Source organism: Dendropsophus ebraccatus, chromosome 4, assembly GCF_027789765.1.
Source record: "Dendropsophus ebraccatus isolate aDenEbr1 chromosome 4, aDenEbr1.pat, whole genome shotgun sequence".
NCBI classification, from domain to species: domain Eukaryota; kingdom Metazoa; phylum Chordata; class Amphibia; order Anura; family Hylidae; genus Dendropsophus; species Dendropsophus ebraccatus.
The window spans coordinates 121,181,451-121,199,938 of record NC_091457.1 but is presented as its reverse complement, the minus strand read 5'-3'; the positions used below and the strand labels follow the sequence as shown (position 1 = coordinate 121,199,938).

Sequence of the window (18,488 nt, the reverse complement as noted above, 5' to 3'; positions counted from 1 at the left end):
CAGTCTTGGCAACCCCCTGGCTTAAATTAATAACCTTTAAAAAAACATGTATAGCACAGGTAAAAGTGTACAAAACAGAAAAGCTGGCTATACAATGTCTCTCCAGAACGCCCATAAACTTGTGTACATCATACACATGCTCTGAATAAGGTTCGGGCTACATGGTGATTTTGGTCATGACATGGGTTGCATGACCAAAGAGTGTTGTGCCTTTTTCCCTTCTAAAATAAATGGGGGGCTCTGTTGTGACCTGCACATAGCTTTAACTGCAACCAGAAATCTATCCCGGGTTGTTGGGTCAAGGTCATTTCTGGGTCAAAGCATAACCTCAAGACCATGCATCTGCTGCAATGCAGCACCATTCAGAGACTGAGGCACAGTGATCTTTGCCCATCCTAGCTTTTCTCCCTCAAGACCAAACTGAATTTAAAGTGCCTTCTCTACCCTGAAACACCTGCCACCGGGAAAGAGTCAGCAAGCCCCCAAGTCCCCTTGGTCATTCGATTCTTCTCCGATGTCACAGAATAGATGGGTTCCACCATCATCAATTTATTGGGTATGACTAGTATAAGTGTAATGCTATACCCAGTATACTGAATATTTCATTTTCATAAACCATAACCATGCAAAATATATTTTTATAATATATTGTGATTTAATTGGGGACACAATCCCCTAAGAATCCTTAGTACAAATCATATTTACTACCAAGTCATTTCACTTTTTCTTTTTCCTCTTCTTTTTTCCTTTGCCTTAAAGCAAAAATGACTAAAGTCTATCAATTTCCTTTATAAAGCACGCTCTGTGAGCCAGCCACGGCTATGAGAGTACTTCAAATAAAAACCGCTAAAAGAAAGTCCAAGTAATTGGTATAAAGTCTAGTGTGTGACATGTTCGGCAAGAGAGGTTAACAGGTCTGTTATTACACAGTGCCTGCTCTCTTTCTGCAGGAGAGGTTATTCTAGCAAGCACCCTCCGGCGCACTACACGGAAATTCACCAACTTCACCACCGGCCTAGGAGCTGAAATTTTTAATCGTAAAATCCTTTATTACATGAAACATTTCTAATTGAACTTCTGAGGAGAATCCCTTTAATGAACCATAAGAGAAGAGAGGCATGCAGCGAGCTGTGATTAAAAATTAATATTGCCTAGATTGCACCTTTCAACATTTAATGCACCAATCCCTCCAGAAAAGAAATTATTTTATTTTCCCCAAAATATATGCAATAAAATTATCTCCTACCATGAGCCCTTTATACTATAATCTTAACCATTTAGCTTCATATACACTAATGAAAGGAGACAACATAAAGCTCATGCCATAGACACTGTGGAGGGCACGAGAGGCCCTACAGGACTATATTATAGCCCCTTAGGTGCCCCCTGTACTGCTTCCTTAGAGCGCTGATTACACTACTGAAAGCAATACATAATAAAGCTTGGGATCTTGGGGAAAAAATAAAATTGTATAAAAACCAGAGGTACATAGAGGAAGTGTGGGCTCATAGTAAATTTGGTGCACACTGGACTTCCTATAGGGCTAAAGAAAAAAGATATGTTCCTCGATGCACTTTTGTTTAGAGCCTATTGCTCGGTTATCATGTGTCCAGGGCTGCATGAGCGGTCACTGGATCGTTTGCTCTTTGACCATTGGACACACTTTTTTTTTTAAATTCAATTCAGGCACTGCCACAAAAACAGGGGATCTGATCTCAAGTAGTTTTGCAATATACATAGTTTTCTATGTTACGTCTCAAGGCAGCTCTGCCATTCAGCGGCCGAGGCGGGACTCCGCTACGGCTGCCGATTGGCAGAGCTGCTTTGAGACGTCACGTCTCATGCGGCAGCTCTGACCAGGAAGCGGCCGCGAGACGGGAGTACCGGGCGGCGCGATCCGGGCACCGGCACTGGAAAGGGGGAGGTAAGTGACCTCCGCCTTCAATTTCCACACCCTCCCCGGCAATCCTCCAAAATACCCCCGGCCAGGAGTACCCCTTTAGGGCCACTAAAAGTCTATCTTCCTGTCAAACTGCAGTCCATACTCCCTCTGTGCCTTTATTTGGTATTTTCTGTAAAAAAAAAATAAAAAAATTATACTGACTGGATTGTTGCATAATGAAGAGCATTGTCCCCTGGTTAGCATACATAGCTGATAATATAATTTGTAAAAGTTAATATTAGCCTAAATGATTTGCCCTCAATTGATCTACAACTTGCATGATGGCAGGTGACTTTCTTTGAGCCACTGCACAAAGGACTGTGGTTTCCTGTGTTTGGTCTCTTTTTTTGAACAGAGAAAAGACCAAATATCAGTATGGAGGGAGCATAGACCGCAGTTTGGCCATATGTATCACACTGATTTACACAGAAAACAAACTAAAAATAAAACGAGTTTATTGCAAAATTGCTTGTGATCACAACTCCTGTTGACTTCTAAAAAAAAAAAAACATCATTCAGGACAGAAGAGAAAGGGGCTGGAGACTGATCTATCAGGAAGTAAGGAAGTTCCTCTGACAGATTTCACTTTGAATAATACTGAATGGCCTGGATGGCATGGAAACATGCCAACTATAGAAGAGAAATTGAACAAACTGTTTTATGCACCATAATAAGTAATATGCAATTATATTAAAATAATAAAATAATAAAATAATAATAATAATAATAATAATAATAATAATAATAATAATAATAATAATAATAATAATAGCATTTAAAAGGTGTCCACAGCCTTTAAATGTTAGGGAACAGGCATATTCTAGTAAGACAACAGCAAGGAAATCTAGTTAGCCTCTGTTGCCTACATCCACCAATATTGCAACTACTAAATAGCAGGTATCAGGAGTGCTGCTCAAATGCACATAGCAATAAGTGAATCACGGCACCTTCTGTCATGATCAGGACCATCAGGGAACGAGAGGTTACAACAGCCTACTGGCTGAGCCTGTTATCATGGTGCTTCAGCTGGCAATGGTTATCACAGATTCCCCTCAAAGCTTCCTAGGCATGCCTACACTTCTACAAATTCTCTTTAGGTTGTGTTAGTGCATAATAAACATAAAATACACGTACATATGCCTATATGTTTTATATGCTGCAACATCATTACATTAGCTGGTGTCTTTATTTATAATCCACATTTTGACTGTTAAAATCTACTTTAACAAGAAGCCACAAGATGTTCTCTGGCACAAATTAACCTGTAATCAATTTGCCCGGCTTTGTAATCTAGATCCCATATCACTTGAAGCCAAGTAGTATAATGCATGACCTAAAATACAAATGAAAGGCATAAAAAAAATAATAATTTAAGATAACACACGCACACACATTCCCTGGAACTAAAGATTCTGAGAACGCAGAAAATCACACTATTGCTTAAAATGACTTAATGAACATTCCTGGAGCCGCGAAAAAAACAGACAAACATCTGCAGACGTCTGTATCGCTTCCCTCTTTAACTTTTTATGATACGTTTGTGCATAGTTTTCTGCCTGCATTAGCAATCAGCCTGGAGATCACTTTGTGAAGGTTACTTGAAATGTAATGTGTCCGTTAAATAGCCTCGGTTGCCTCTCCGGCAGCTAATGGCTTACACCCCTTAAGGTAAACATAAAATCCTGAGTAAATACTTCTTTTACAGATCATTGTGTCTTTCCTGCTACAGTTTTGCTAAGTAAGACCCTTTCAGTCAGTGATGTGGCAGGCCAAATGCTTTTATGGCAGGGCTAGCCAAGAAAATTGTAAAATTTAGGACCACCCCCGCCCATTGGATTTTTTTTTCTCTCCTTAAAGGGAATATCTAGCGTTCCAAAAACATGACGACTTTCTTCCAGAGATAACATGACTCGTTTCCAGTTCAGGTGCAGTTTGCAATTAAGCTCCATTCACTTCAATGGAACAGAGTTGCAAAACCTCACCCAAACTGGAGACAAGAGTGGTGATGTCTCTGGAAGTGCCCATGTTTTTCCAGTACTGGATAAACTTTAAAGGGAGCCGTTTAACAATAACCATATAGGACATGGTCAACTTACTGGACATGGTGTAATACTACACTTCACCTGCAGAGGCCGCTGCTACGGAAGTGTAAAGCAAAAGTAGAAGGTACGAAAAATGATCATTTGATCGATAAACACATTTTAAAGGTGTCCACAGCCTTTAAACGTAAGAGAGCTGGTATATTCTAATAAGACAACAGCAGGGAAATCTAGGAAGTACCATGTCGGGCAGGAAAGAAAACACTGTGCAGGCATATCCTACTAAAAGTTCAAATCACCTTCAAATAGGAAAATGTATAAAAAAATAAATAAATAAATAATGAACATATCCAGAATCACATAAGGACTTGTTGCATTAAAATAATGTATACCCCTATTAATCCAAAAGTTCTATAAAATTGGATATCAATATAATCATAATGAACTATAAAAATACAGATAACACGCCTGTTTTACCATAAACTGGACTGCAATTTCTCTTCACAATTTCTTCCATAAATTGTGGTAAAACAAGAAAGGTTACCAAGTAAAATTGATACTGCAAAATGATACCCATTTATGGGTCTGTAGATGGAAATGTAGTGTGTTATGGTTTCTAGAATAAAAAAAAAAAAAAAAAAAAAACAACGCAGAAACGCAAACTGGCTGCTTCATTAAGAGGTTGGTATATTTCTAAATTACCGTTATCTATCAGACTCCAACCCTTAGGGCTGAGTGAGCGTGAAAACCTAAAGCAAAAGACGATGAATAAAAGAAAGGTGTTAAAAGCATGAATACATAGTGAGCAAAGAATTACAGAGAACAAAAATCATCAAAATATCCTGTATTATGCTGCGCACCCCTACAAGTATACAGGCTATAAGAAGATGGAGGGCTTCATTCGCACTGTGAAAGGCGCTCAGTTCTCGATGACCCAGGTGAGTCAGTGTAACATTTAATATCATTACCCGCTTGCTCATTCTAAAGGTCACAGCAAATTGCAGACTTGTGCAGATATATCAACAGCCAATGCCACCTCTAACATACATCCATTCCCACAAATATCACCAACATCTATCTCACCTTCTCCCGGCACAGCTACATTAAACCTAACATTTCACCAACTCCAGGTCCATACTATTAATCTATAATGGGAGGAACAAAGCGCCCAAAGAACATTGACTGCCGAAATGAAATAACCGAATGCGTGAATGTTACATATCCCATTAACACTGCACCGTCTGCTTGGCCCAGTGTAACCCAACTAGTAGAAGAACTATAACTCCCATCATACTAAGAGTGGTAGTGATCCAGCCGCTAGAGAGCCAAAGAGCTAGGGAGTACCGCTTAGGCTGAGATTACAAAACCAGAGTTGCTTACTTCCAAAAACAGAGCCACCCCTGTCCTCAGGTTGTGGGTGGTGTTACAGCAAGGCTCCATTAACCTGTAGGTGTGAACGTACACTTAAACATGAAATTTTGGTAAAAGGCTACAGTACTTGACACAAGCAACTATATCATCCTACTCCTTTTTAGTCAATTTGCCAAAGTATAGCAAGCCTATAACACGGCATCATATGGTATCTATAAAGTATATGTTCTGCGCAGAATGAATGTGTTTCCCGGTTACGTTGCTACTGAAAGGACTATATAACACTTTATGATTTTAATCTATTTTCTATAATGTAATTGTTAAATAAACGCTACAATACTTCCATATAAACTGTCCCGTAAATGTTAAATCTATTTAATCACAATTATTGGATCAAAAATAGCTTCCAGCGTTTCCTGCGCTACGTGACCAATTTAATGTTTACTGCCTGTTGCTATAATTACAAGATTGCTGTAAACCCTGGGGTAAAAGAATGACGATAAAGATATACATTTTCTATCCAATGGTATATTTATTGTAAGAACATATTTATTGTATTGCGCAGTATCTTGAGAAACCTATGAAAGAGCCGTGAAAGGGGAAAGAAAAAAAAAAAGTATATATACACATATTCATTAATAAAAATTCTAAACCATAAATTCTAAACCATAATCTGCATTGACGCTGGGTGCAGAGTCCAAGGAATCCACTTATAACTCTAGCATAGAGACCCACACATTGCCGCAGAAGGATTCTAAAGATTATTTACAACAGCGGCTGTAGAGCTGAAGAAGCAGGAACGTGGTCAAGAATGGAGATGAAGGTCCTCACAAGGAGTTCGATCAGAATGACATAGAAGCCAAGGGTCAGAAGCAGGGGAAGAACAGCAGGTACCACGCAGTCAATGTAAGGGAAGAGGCAATATTCAAGAATGAAACCAAGGTCAGATTCAGAGTAACAGAGATGTCAAAAAAGAAGCAGTGTGAACAAATATCAGCATAAGTATGAATCAGAATCAACTAGCAGGACAAGACCCCTTTAGTAGGGAACCAGAACTGGGCACCACCTTTCTTAGGAACCTGTTGCTACTGTACAGTCGAAGCAAGAGAGTCAAGGGTGCCTGTAACAAATTCTGGACCCAACGCGGCAGGCAAATGTCCATGGTGGCAACCACACCAGGTTTGTACTACGTTCGATCCACATTCTGATCTAATTGGGGCCATTACACACCCGGCACGGTCCCCAACATACACCAACTTCAGATGGCAAATGGACTGCATGCTGCGTTGGGTCCACACTTCATGACAGGTTGCCTTTAAATGGGTTTTCAGGTGAGGAGAAGACGGCTTAGGCTCTAATGGTGCGTTTACACAGGCAGATTTATCTGACAGATTTTGGAAGCCAAAACCAGGAATGGATTTAAAAAAAAGGAGAAATCTCAGTCTTTCCTCTATGACCTCTTCCCAGTTTATAGTCTGTGCCTGGCTTTGGCTTCGAAAATCTGTCAGATAAATCTGCCTGTGTAAACGCACCATTAGATCCGCCACTCCATGTCTCAGACGGGTGGGAGGAAATGAGAAAGTTTCAGCACCTGGGAGCAGAAGGCTGTATTCCTTTGGTGTTGCTGACAGCCAAGCATCTATACCTGGCTATCAATAGGGACTGGGATGTGCCACTGCATCAGAATGAGTAACAAGGTTCACTTAGGCTGGGTTCACACTGCGTTTTTGCAATCCGTTTTTTGAAAAAAACGGATGAAAAACGGATTGCAAAAACGGATGCAGTTAAGTGCATCCGTTTTGATCCGTTTTCCCATTAACTTCCATTATAAAAAAAAAAAACGGATCAGTTTCTTTTGACGGACACAAAAACGTTGCTGACACTATTTTTTTTGTCCGTTAAAAAAAAAACGGATCCGTTAAATGGATTTGAAAAACGCAGTGTGAACCCAGCCTTACACACATGACCATCAGCTAATATCCAGAGTAACCACTATGTGCAACACACACCGTAGTTAGATTTTCACAGGCATCTGGAGCCATGCTGACCACAGCTGCTGGAGGGTGTACAGGGGGAAGACTCCTAGAGCAATCAGGACTATCAATGTGGCCCCCACAGATACTCAATTGAGTACAAGTCTGGGTGGTATTCGGGAGCTAGGGTACAACTTGGAAGTCTTGGTCAGACTCTGTGCATTAGGCTGGCACACCCTCTCCGTCCCTCCTCCCCATCATTAGGAATGTTCCAGACAGGTATTCTCCTATTCCTCACTTGTCTGAACACTGCACAGGTGCCTTAATGATCCAGCCCAAGTGCAGTGTTCGCACATGTGAGGAATAGTAGAAAACCTGCCTGAAGCATTCCTAATGGTGAAGAGGGTGGGGATGAGGGATGGATAGGTTGTGCCAGCCTAGTGCACAGACAGTCTAGGCCACACCAGTTTGACACAGGGCTGCAAGTTTAAAATTTGCTTTTCAGGACAATAACTGCATCCCCTGCCGAACGGACCCCAGTTAAAATCTTGGATTAAAAGCAGCTATCAGAAGGTACAAGCGGTTTGGGGTGGGCAGATTGTGCGTACAGAGTCACTTTAGACTCTGTAAAAAAAAAAAAAAAAAGGGGCAGAAAAATCCTTTTCCATTCATCACTTGCTGACATCTTTTATCCCTGCAATGCTGAGAAACTGGGGAATCCACTCTGACATGTCAGCAGATAACACCGGAGCATCTTATGTTCCTGAATAAATTCATTTCTGTCCTGAATCTTTACAATCCTGAGAAATCATTGTTTTCTGTGACCTGAAAATGTCTATTGGCAAAACTGTAAGGGCTCACATATGGGAGGCTGCAGTCACGGCGCTGCATCCGGAGGAAGGCACCGCCGCCACGCAGAGAGAAAATACTACAGGCAATTTACTGAGGATCCGAGCTCTTAATATCTGCAGGGAAAAGCATTTTAATACCTCGCTCTTCAATTTATGAAAACTTTAACCTCATAATTTTAAGTGATATTAAAATGATATTTTTAGGCAGAGGCTAATAACAAAGGAGAAGTTCTTGATATTTCATGCGAGAATTGAACAATGTATTTGGCCTTATCAGGGAGAAAAGATGAAAGTGCGGCCCCTTTATTAAAATGTACCTTTCCTTATTCTGATATAATGACTTCTAATAGAAGCACTTAGCTCTCTAAATAAAAGACGACAGAGTGGTCTCGATAACACTTGGACTTCTTTAAGGGGTTATCCGGCGAAAATCTTTTTCTTTCAAATCAACTGATTTCAGCTATATAGATTTGTAATTTACTTCCATTTAAAAAATCTCAAGTCTTCCCATACTTATGAGCTGCTGTATGTCCAGCAGGAAGTGGTGTATTCTTTTCAGTTTGACACAGTGCTCTCTGCTGCCACCTCTGTCCGAGACCGGAACTGTCCGGAGCAGGAGAGGTTTGCTATGTCTCTGGACAGTTCTTGTCTCGGACAGAGATGTCAGCAGAGAGCACTGTGTCAGACTGAAAAGAATACACCACTTCCTGCAGGACATACAGCAGCTGATAAGTATGGGAAGACTTGAAATAGAAGTAAATTGCAAATCTATATAACTTTCTGAAATCAGTTGATCTGAAAGAAGAAGATTTTTGCCGGAGTACCCCTTTAAAGATGTTTCTAACTATAGTTATGGTTGTGCAGAACAAGGGGGGAAGGGGATTGTAGCCTCTTCAGATTGAAGATTAGCTTTTGCTCTAAAAGTCAGGTCTCCACTGATCAGTGACAGCATATCCAAGCAATAAGTCATCACTAAATAATGTATAAAAAACCCTTTAAACTGAAGTTAAGCGTTGAGTAGATTGAGCAGATTTTCCTAAAAATACCATTCTGGGCTTAGGAGTCAACTGGGGAGTCTCAACCAATGATCCTGATATAAGTGTGCATACAAAGATAATGGTCACTTCCTAGGACTGCCTAATAGACTACTAAACCCAGAACCAGCAGAGGTACAACTTTGGGATAACCCCTTTAAGTTCTTTATCACAGGGCACACAAATTGGGTCTTGCTCCTCAGAGGCCTCATTCATATCGCACCATCTCCATGTCCCCTGCAATTGGTGCTTACTACATCACAAAAGTGGGTTCAGGTTGGGTTCATTATTCGCCAGGATCCCTGGCATCCAGGCATGATAAATTATGGATTCAGCGCCTCCCTGATCATCCAGTCTGTGTGATGTGGAGGCTTGATGTTGGATGTCCCACGCTGTTCTGTCACAAAATAATGATTCATGTACCATCCTGTGATGCCAAACAAAGGCGCTGCAAAAACTGCTGAAATTCTTCATACGGTGTTAATTCACTGAAGTAATGGAAATCGATAAAAATATAACAGTAACATATTATAAAAGGTGTCCTCACTCTTACCTTTATGGCATTTATGAGAGACTATATCATACTCTGTGCCACAGCACACATGTATGCCTCCTCCCTGCCCTGCATGACTGATATACAGGGCTTGGCTTCCAGCACTGAAGTTTGTACATCAATTAGCCAAGGCAGGGAGGTGTGGGGGAGTGAGGAGGCATGCATGCTGAAGCTCAGCAATGCCTTCTTGACACTTGAGTATAATATAAAGCTGACAGATTCCCTTTAAGAGCATCCAACTAAAGTCAACCAAAGCTGTTGGGTGAAAGCTAGATTGTCATCCCCCCCCCCCCCCCCCCCACTGTAATATAAACCAGACACTCGACTTTACAGGGAAGAAGGGAGTAAGGGGATGACGGGGTTCTTGGGGAGAAAAATATGACTAATAGCCAGCCCCCAATCCATGTACAGGCAGAGTTGGGTGGTCCACCAACCACACATTTCTACCACCCCGGGGCGCTTAAATTACATCAAAAATTCTTGAAATGATTTAACCCTAGCTTGAAGGTGTAATCCAGCATTTCAAAAGTTTGTATATATTGCTGCACTCTAAACATAATAAACAAGTTATGCTTACCTCTCCGGTGTCCCCCCGCTGACTGCAGCTCCGCTACTTCCAAGACAAACCTGTCTCTGGAGTGACAGCCCGCAGAGCCCGAGACAAGTTTGTCTTGGAAGTAGCTCCACCAGCAGGGGACAGTGGGGGAGCACGGAAAGGTAAGCCTAACACGTATATTATGTTTACCAATAGGGCAGAAATATATTAACCCCTGGATAACCCCTTTTCCAACCAATAGTGACTCTCCTAGACATCGGTCTGTACTCCATGCTGTGCTACTCTGGTGGCACCAACACCTCTTCACTGACCAGTGTTCAGAAGTTTTGATCAGGAGCACTTAGCAATGTCCCTATTCAGTCTCTTTAAAGGGGTTCTCTGGAAAATAAATAGTACAGGTGATTTTAAGAAACTCTGTAATAGGCTTTGTTAGGCAAAAAAAGCCCCCTTCTGTACTCAAAAGGCTGTTTTGTAACACCCCTCTCCCTCTCCAGAGGGGGATGAGGGAGCAGAATGAGGATAGAACCAGCTTGTGCAATTTGGAGATTGTCTGGTCACATAAAATGCTGCATTCACAGGTCAGAAAGCTCAGTGCTGGTCTGGGAACTTGGTGAGGTAAGATTGCATGATGTTGTGCTGTGCAGTCTCCTCTGGCTGGTTCTCTCCTCTTCCTGCTCCCTCACCCCCCTTGACCCCTCTATAGACCATAACGGACACGCAAACCTGCTTCTTATGGGCTGGAAAACAGCTTTTTGAGTATAGAAGGAAACTCTTCTGCTTAATGAAACCTACAACAGAGTTTCTTAAAAAGGCTTGTACTATTGATGTCTGCAAAGTGACAGTAACAGGACAGTTACACTTTAAATCAACTGGTGCCAGAAATTCTCAATTCTTCCCGTACTTATCAGCTGCTGTTTGTCCTGCAGGAAGTGGTGGATTCTTTACAGTCTGACATGGTGCTCTCTGCTTCCACCTCTGTCCCTGTCAGGAACTGTTCAGAGCAGGAGGCTGCTTCCAGCAGGACATACGTCAGCTGGTAAGTGCTGGAAGGTTTGAGATTTGAAATAGAAGTAATTAACAAATCTGCATTACTTTCTAACACCAGATGATTTTAAAAAAATCAGAGTACCCCTTTATGGACACCACATGCTGTAAAAGAACAGTGACCAGGAGCTGCTGACTGACAGATACGGCATGCGGCATCCCTGAAGGAGATGAGTTGCAGCGCAGTAATTAGCGGTTCACACATAATACAGACAGACACCATTCTAAGCTCTGATCAGTTTCCGCACGTGCCCTGGATGGAGGCCTCGACTATCACCCCTTGGCTGATTATTAACCATATAATACTCAACAGGATTATACCCTCTGTCACCAGTGATAAACAAGCAGCTCTTATAACCATTAACCAATGCGCACAGTGTAACATAACAGGTGAAGGAGCAAGAATTGCAAAGGGCGCACAGGCCAGCTTGCTGAGCACTGGGGTTACACCAGATGAACCCAGTGCTAGAAAGTGGGTTTACCAGATTTAAAAAAAAAAAAAGGCAAATTGCCAATAAGTAGCAAGTAACAGTGGGATGTGATGCAGTGAGGTCAATGATGGCCTATGACTGTAAACCCGAGACAAAAAAAAAAAATCATGGATAATTATTTTTTTTTTAATGTCTATTCACTAACATTGTGTGTAACACACTGATACTTACACCTCTCTATAGGCAGGTTTGCCTTTCGGGAGTCTAAGAAATCTGGGTTACAACCTAACGGCATTGAACGCCATCAGCCACCTTCCTGAGGAGAGAGAACTAGGAAATGAGTAGAGATTTTCTTTAGCTGTAATGGCTGTTCTGTTCATTTCAGCGCTCAGTTCTTATTATGGCGAGGGCAGAAGAAAACACAGAAAAATTCTTCCTGTGACCAATGATTACACATAGTACGAGCCGAGGGAAAGAGCAGCGATGTAACTGCACATGTCACTGTCACACTGACACAGGACAGGCCATACAGACTGTTGTCAGGGCTGCACGTCTCTAACTTTCAGGACTTTCCAGTTCTCCGGCTTGTAGATCTGGTAAACAGGAGCCCAGTAATAGTCGCCCACACCGCAGGGCATAGGGCAAAGGGAAGGTCGGGAGCCGCCTCCTAACTGCTAGACAACTATACTCACTACGTCCCTTATATCCCATATAGAGTCATTCAACCCGGGACCCCGAGAATAATAAAGAATGCCTTCTCTGTCCGGACAAAATGTGTTTTCAGCTTTTTACAATTTCACTGTATGACAAAAAGTAATCGAATTTTCTAATATTATTTGTCAAGGTAACCCTGGTAACTATTGTAACAAATGGTGCAGCGGTATGACGGAGAGACAGCAAGGACAGATGGAAAGCAAGGCCACAGGCAGCAACCACGGTTCTGCTGAAATGCAGGCATAAACCATCTCAGAATTCTGCTTAAGGGTGCCTTCACACCGGATTTCACGCTGCGGATTGGCAGCGAAATCCGCTGCGGATCCAGTGCCTTTAATTCCTAGGAGAACACATACTCGCAGCGGGATTGACATCCCGCTGTAAGTGAGTTAACCCTCTGTTGCCTGCAGCCGAGAGCATACATTACCTGCTCTGCACAGCGGCTGCATGTGAGCCTCCCATCAGTCACGCTCAGCCAATCAATGCTGCTGTGCACTGATTGGCTGAGCGGGACCGAAGCCGGGAGGCTCGCATGCAGCCGCGGCACGGAGCAGGTAATGTATGCTCTCTGTGGCGGGCTGCGGGCAGCGGGGGGTTAACTCACATACTCACAGCGGGATGTCAAGGGACAGCAGTGACCTGGGAGCCAGGAGCGCAGACAGGTAATTTATTGGTTTGTTAGCCCGGCAGGTGCCGTGGCTGCAAAACTACAACTCCCATCCTGCAGCCCCGATCGTCCCCATGGGTGCCCGATCCCCCCCCCCCGGGGCTGCCGGGGGGGGGCGATCAGGGCTGCCGGGCGGGCGAGGGGATGATTGGGGCTGCCGGGGCTGCAGGATGTGTTAAGGAAGCTGCGGGCGGCGGCTGGCTGGAGCATATACTTTACCTAGTCCCCGCTCCGGCTTGCGAAAGACACCGGGAACCGCCGGAGCCGGGATCAGGTAAAGTATACGCTCCGGCGACCGGGGGGTTAAAAGGGCAGGCTGCAGACAAACTCGCAACAGGGATGTTCATCCCTGCTGCGATTTTGCCTGCCATTGACTACACAGGGACGGGATATGCAACAAGTTTTTACTGCGTTTACGCAGCGAGAAACTCGCTGCATATACGTCCTGTGTGTTTGCACCCTTACTCAGGAACACCAGCAGCTAGAAATACAGGAGATGGCTAAAACACTCAGGGGGACTTGGTGAGTAAGACCAGTTAGGTTTGGGAGCATTTCATTTTTTTGGGGGGGGGGGGGAATACCCCTTGAGGGTGCGTTCACACCTACAGGATCTGCAGCAGATCTGCAGCAGATTTGATGCTGTGTTCAGTTATTTAAATGAAATCTGCTGCAGAAAATCAGCTGCAGATCCTGTAGGTGTGAACGCACCATTAAGGTAAAATCCCATACGCTACAATGTAGTATCTGATTACTGCTGGAATTTACAACATTAACATGGCTGTTTCCTTGTAAAAACAGTGCCACACGTGTCCTGACGTTGTGTGCGGTATTGCAGCTTATCCACATTTGCTTCAGTGTACCTGAACTGCAATACCAGGCACAACCTATGTATTGGTATGGCACTATTGAGGGAAGGTGGCTGCAATCTTTCTCTGATCCTGTGCAAGCTCTTTAGCATCTTCACATGATGAACCCTGTAACTTTTCTTTTTTTCGGGTCGGAAGAACCGCACTGTATTCTGCTGACAGCTTTGCAGAATCATTCGGATGTGTTTCCTATCTCCCCATTTAGTTTTCTGCTTCTGGATCATGTAGACATTCACAGATTTTTTTTTTGAAAATCAATGCTGAAACAAAGTGCTGAACTATTTTTTTTATGCCAGATTAAAGGAATTTTGCAGTCCAATTATTAATGTAGCTCCAAAAAAATGGAGTCAACTATACTTTACAAAGTAACCATGGTTGCCTTCTTCTGAAAGCAGCTCCAATACTGTCCGCAGGATTACAGACAAAAGTAGCGCCGTTTCTAAACAAAAACATAGTTTTTTTTGTATTCGGTACAACCCCAACCCTTGGAGTGGATCAGATACAAACTAGGACAATTGTTGGATGTTATTATTGTTACCATCATAATAGATATCCGCACAGAGACATCTTACTGCACGGAGAACAGTTCCCATTGGAGCAGACACACTGCAGCGTATGTCCAGTCCCATCAGAGCTCAGGAGCGGCCGCGGTTGATATTTTGCTCACATTTGTGGTTATCAGTAAAGGATTTACTCAGTATCAGCATCTGAGATGTTACAAGTTGCGAATCAACAAAGCAAAATCCTTCACAAGAAAAAAAAAAACACATTACTGGATGTGTCAGCAGACGGCAGGGATTACACCAAGGTCATGAGAAGAAGGAAACGCACCTACTAGAGGTCACTGGAGAGACACGAGTGACCCTTTCTGCTCAGGATGTGCACTGTGTAATCTCTAACACCCCCTGAGAGGTATACACTAATCTGCAGCTCTATAGCTGCTGCAAAACCACAACTCCCATCATGCCTGGACAGCCTTCGGCTGTCCAGGCATGATGGGAGTTGTAGTTTTGCAGCAGTTGGTGACCCAAAGGTTGGAGAACACTGCCCTAGAGGGACTGGCATTATTGTTAGAAACAGCACCACTCCTGTCTATAGGCCAAGGCTGGTATTGCAGAATTTCCACTTTAACTGCTCAGATCATCAATATGCCACAGAGTCACACAAAGTAACTAATCCAAAATATACAAAATGTTCCCCAGATCACCATCAGAGCATGCTGGGAGTTGTAGTCTCCTAGCAGCTGCAGATCACACAGCAGTCATACAAGAAGTATAAGTATACACTATAGACACACACAGGGCAGGTATCAGCTATGGAGTCCCGGACACAGATGTCATACTGTCAGTCAGGGCATCCCTGTCCATACACTATCACCGCCAGCCTCCTCCATCACGTCTCACCTTATTCCTTCCGAAAAGAGAGGTTTTTGCTGTAAACTGTCGCAGCACTTGCCCTGCTATGGAGGCCGCCATGTCTAACCGGAAGCGGGAGTGAAGCTCCACATGGACACACTCAGACTGCAACGCTACGTCACGGCCCGAGCGCCGGACAACCACGCCCCCCTGAATGGTGATTGGCTGACGCCGCGCCCCCTGCCGCCACGCCTACTTACCTTGCTTCTCTGACAGGGCTCCGGCTATCGCTCTTTGAACTCTGCTTCTTGTAGCCTTGTAATAGTTTTATTCACTATAATCCCTAGTCTGGTTTATATTTTACTAGCAGTCTAACTTGTTTTAGAAGAAAATGATTCCTGATTGTGTTTCTTCTGATAATCCCTTTAAATATGAAAAGAGCCAAATTTTTGTATTGGGGTCTTTCCCATCATGTCCATCACCTTTTTTAAACCCTCCCTGCACCTTATAGCGGCCCAGTAATCTGCAGCCAGTCAGCATTTTCAAAATACCCAGTTGTATTCCCTCCTGACGCCTGGTAAGTGGGCACAGGCTATTGGGTTGGCAGTAGTATGTATGCTGCCTCTGCCCTCCTTCCAGCCACTCATCCTTGATTGCCATCCTGAGGCTGGGCTCTGCATTATGTTCTCAGCACTCAGAGTGCCAATTAAGTGTGAGAGGCTGGGAGGAGGGCAGAGGCCGTATGACTACATGCCCCTACCACACTGCCCTCATGTCTGCAAACCATGTTATTCTGAACATGCTGACCGACTACCGACTACAGCAGCCGAGCGCTGTGCCCAGCAGCTATAAGGTACTGGAGAGGGTTTAATGAGGGACATGACAGTTCCCTTTAAGATTAAAGGCCCCAAAAGACAGGTAAGGCTCTGTTCATCTTTAAAGGGGTACTCTGGAGAAAAAAAAAATGTTTTTAAGTCATCTGATGTCAGAACGTTAAACAGACTTGTAAATTCTATCTAACCCCTTGCCTCTGCAGCCTGTATTGGCCTTAAAGGGGATGTTCAGCTAAAAAAATTCTTTCAAATCAACTGGTGTCAGAAAGTTATATAGATTTGTAATTTACTTCTATTTAAAAATCTCAAGTCTTCCCATACTTATCAGCTGCTGTAGGTCCTGCATGAAATGTTTTATTTACTCTCTGTTAAAATCTCTGTCCATGCCAGCAACTGTCCAGAGCAGCAGCAAATTCTCATAGAAAACTTCTGCTCAGGGCAGTTCCTGTCTCGGCCAGAGATGTCAGCAGAGAGCACTGTGTCTAAATGTAAATAAAACAACACATTCAGACACCAGTTGATTTGATCTTTTTTTTTTTTTAGCTGGACAACCGCCCAGGGCCTATTTTTGCAATCTGACCTGTCTCTCTTTATGAAGTTATAACTCTGTGATGCTTTTAACTATCGTGGTTATTCTGAGATAGTTTTTTTCGTGACATATTCCTCTTTATGTTTGCGGTATACTTTTGTTGATACACTTTTATTGATACACATTTGCGTAAAAAATTTTTAAATTTACATTTCTTTATATTCAAATTTCTTTTTTTCTAAGAAAAATAGTCATGCCACATAAACATATTATTACTGCAACATCTACAACATGTCTACTTTATGGTGACGTCATTTGGGGAACGTCCTTTTAATTTTTAGGATGTTAGAGGGCTTCGAAATTTTGCAATGATTTTTCAAATTTTCAGGAAAATTTTTAATGCTAAAATCTCTCCACTGTAAAAACTGCACCCCACAAAGTATTCAAAGTAAAATTTCAAGAGTTTATTAACCCTTTAGGTGTTTCGCAGAAATATAAGCAAGTTGGAGGGAAAATAAAAAAAAATATTTTTTTGGCAGATTTCCCATTTTAATCCTTTTTTCCTCTAACACAGCAAATACAAACTGAGAAATGCAACTCGAGTGCGGCAATACCAATTATATGTATCTTATTTATAAGGGGTTTGTTTATAAAGGTGGGATGGGGAATGTGTACAGTATATTTATTTATTGAATTAATCATTTATTTATGTATCTATTTGTTTGCTGTTTTTTTTGTTTTACTGTTTCAGATAAATAATGCATTACAGTACATGATCTGTGCTGTAATGCATTTGTGGTTTCCTGCCACGGGTGTTACTGGCCTATACACCCCTCGCAAAAGCCTGTACTCCAAGTAAAAGTGGTAATCAAACTGTACCTAAGTTTTGGCACTAGATGTCACTACTATATGTATCTGTACTTATATTGCACAGCTGTAGTGAACAAGGGGTTATTGTTTGGTTGTTATCTGCGTACCAATTAAAGCTCTTTTCTCTTCTTCACCTATCTTTATTCTCCTTCTTCTCTCTGCACTTTCTTCTCCACCACTCACAGGAGGTACTGCACATCCTGTATGAAGTTGTCACATGGGGAGAGGAAGTACACATCCACACTTTGTCAGTCCTGTGTAGTCTTGTCGTGAGTGCTGTAGTGGACACACGTATGGGAAAAACTGAGACTTTTTTCTTTCTCCAAAGCAACACTTACTCTTATTATGCAGTGCTAAACTGTTCAGGAGAGGATAAGTCAGAGATCACCCCAACCCACACCGTGAACATGTCTAAAAGTGCAGGACAGTATCCTGAAACAAGAGGAACTGATCCGGATAGAGCAAAATTGCTACAAGCCTACTTCTCGCAGCGCAGGTGAAACCAGGTAAACATGGCCTCCTTGCTCAACTCAGGTAACAAGGTCTGGGGCTTGTGTCACCCTAGGAGGACGGGTCACCCGACACTGTAGGGCAACAAGTGGTACAGCGACAACAAAGGTCAAAACACGGGCACAAGTAGTCTTCTATTCTCAAGTCTTCAGTATTCTACTTCTACTTCTTCTAAAGTTCCCGCAGAGCACACTTCTACCCTGGGTTGGGACTCTCAGCACAATTTCCTCTCTACTACTCTGAACTCTCAGTACAAACTTCTCTCTACTGCTCTAAACTCTCTCTACTTCTCAGCACACAACTAAGCCATCACAGCTCCAAAAGCTCTTAACGCAGCTCGTGTCTTGTCA

General features: G+C 42.8%; 1 protein-coding gene across 1 annotated transcript in view; it reads right to left on the bottom strand.

Moving 5' to 3' along the window:
• The window catches only part of SUCLG2 (succinate-CoA ligase GDP-forming subunit beta), a 198,961-nt gene extending 183,408 nt beyond the window's left edge, over positions 1–15,553 (bottom strand). The window contains exon 1 of the mRNA XM_069968783.1: positions 15,445–15,553. Coding sequence (XP_069824884.1) covers positions 15,445–15,516 — 72 coding nt within the window. The 5' untranslated portion in view covers positions 15,517–15,553. The remainder of the gene's footprint in view (positions 1–15,444) is intronic.
• Positions 15,554–18,488: the final 2,935 nt, after the last annotated feature.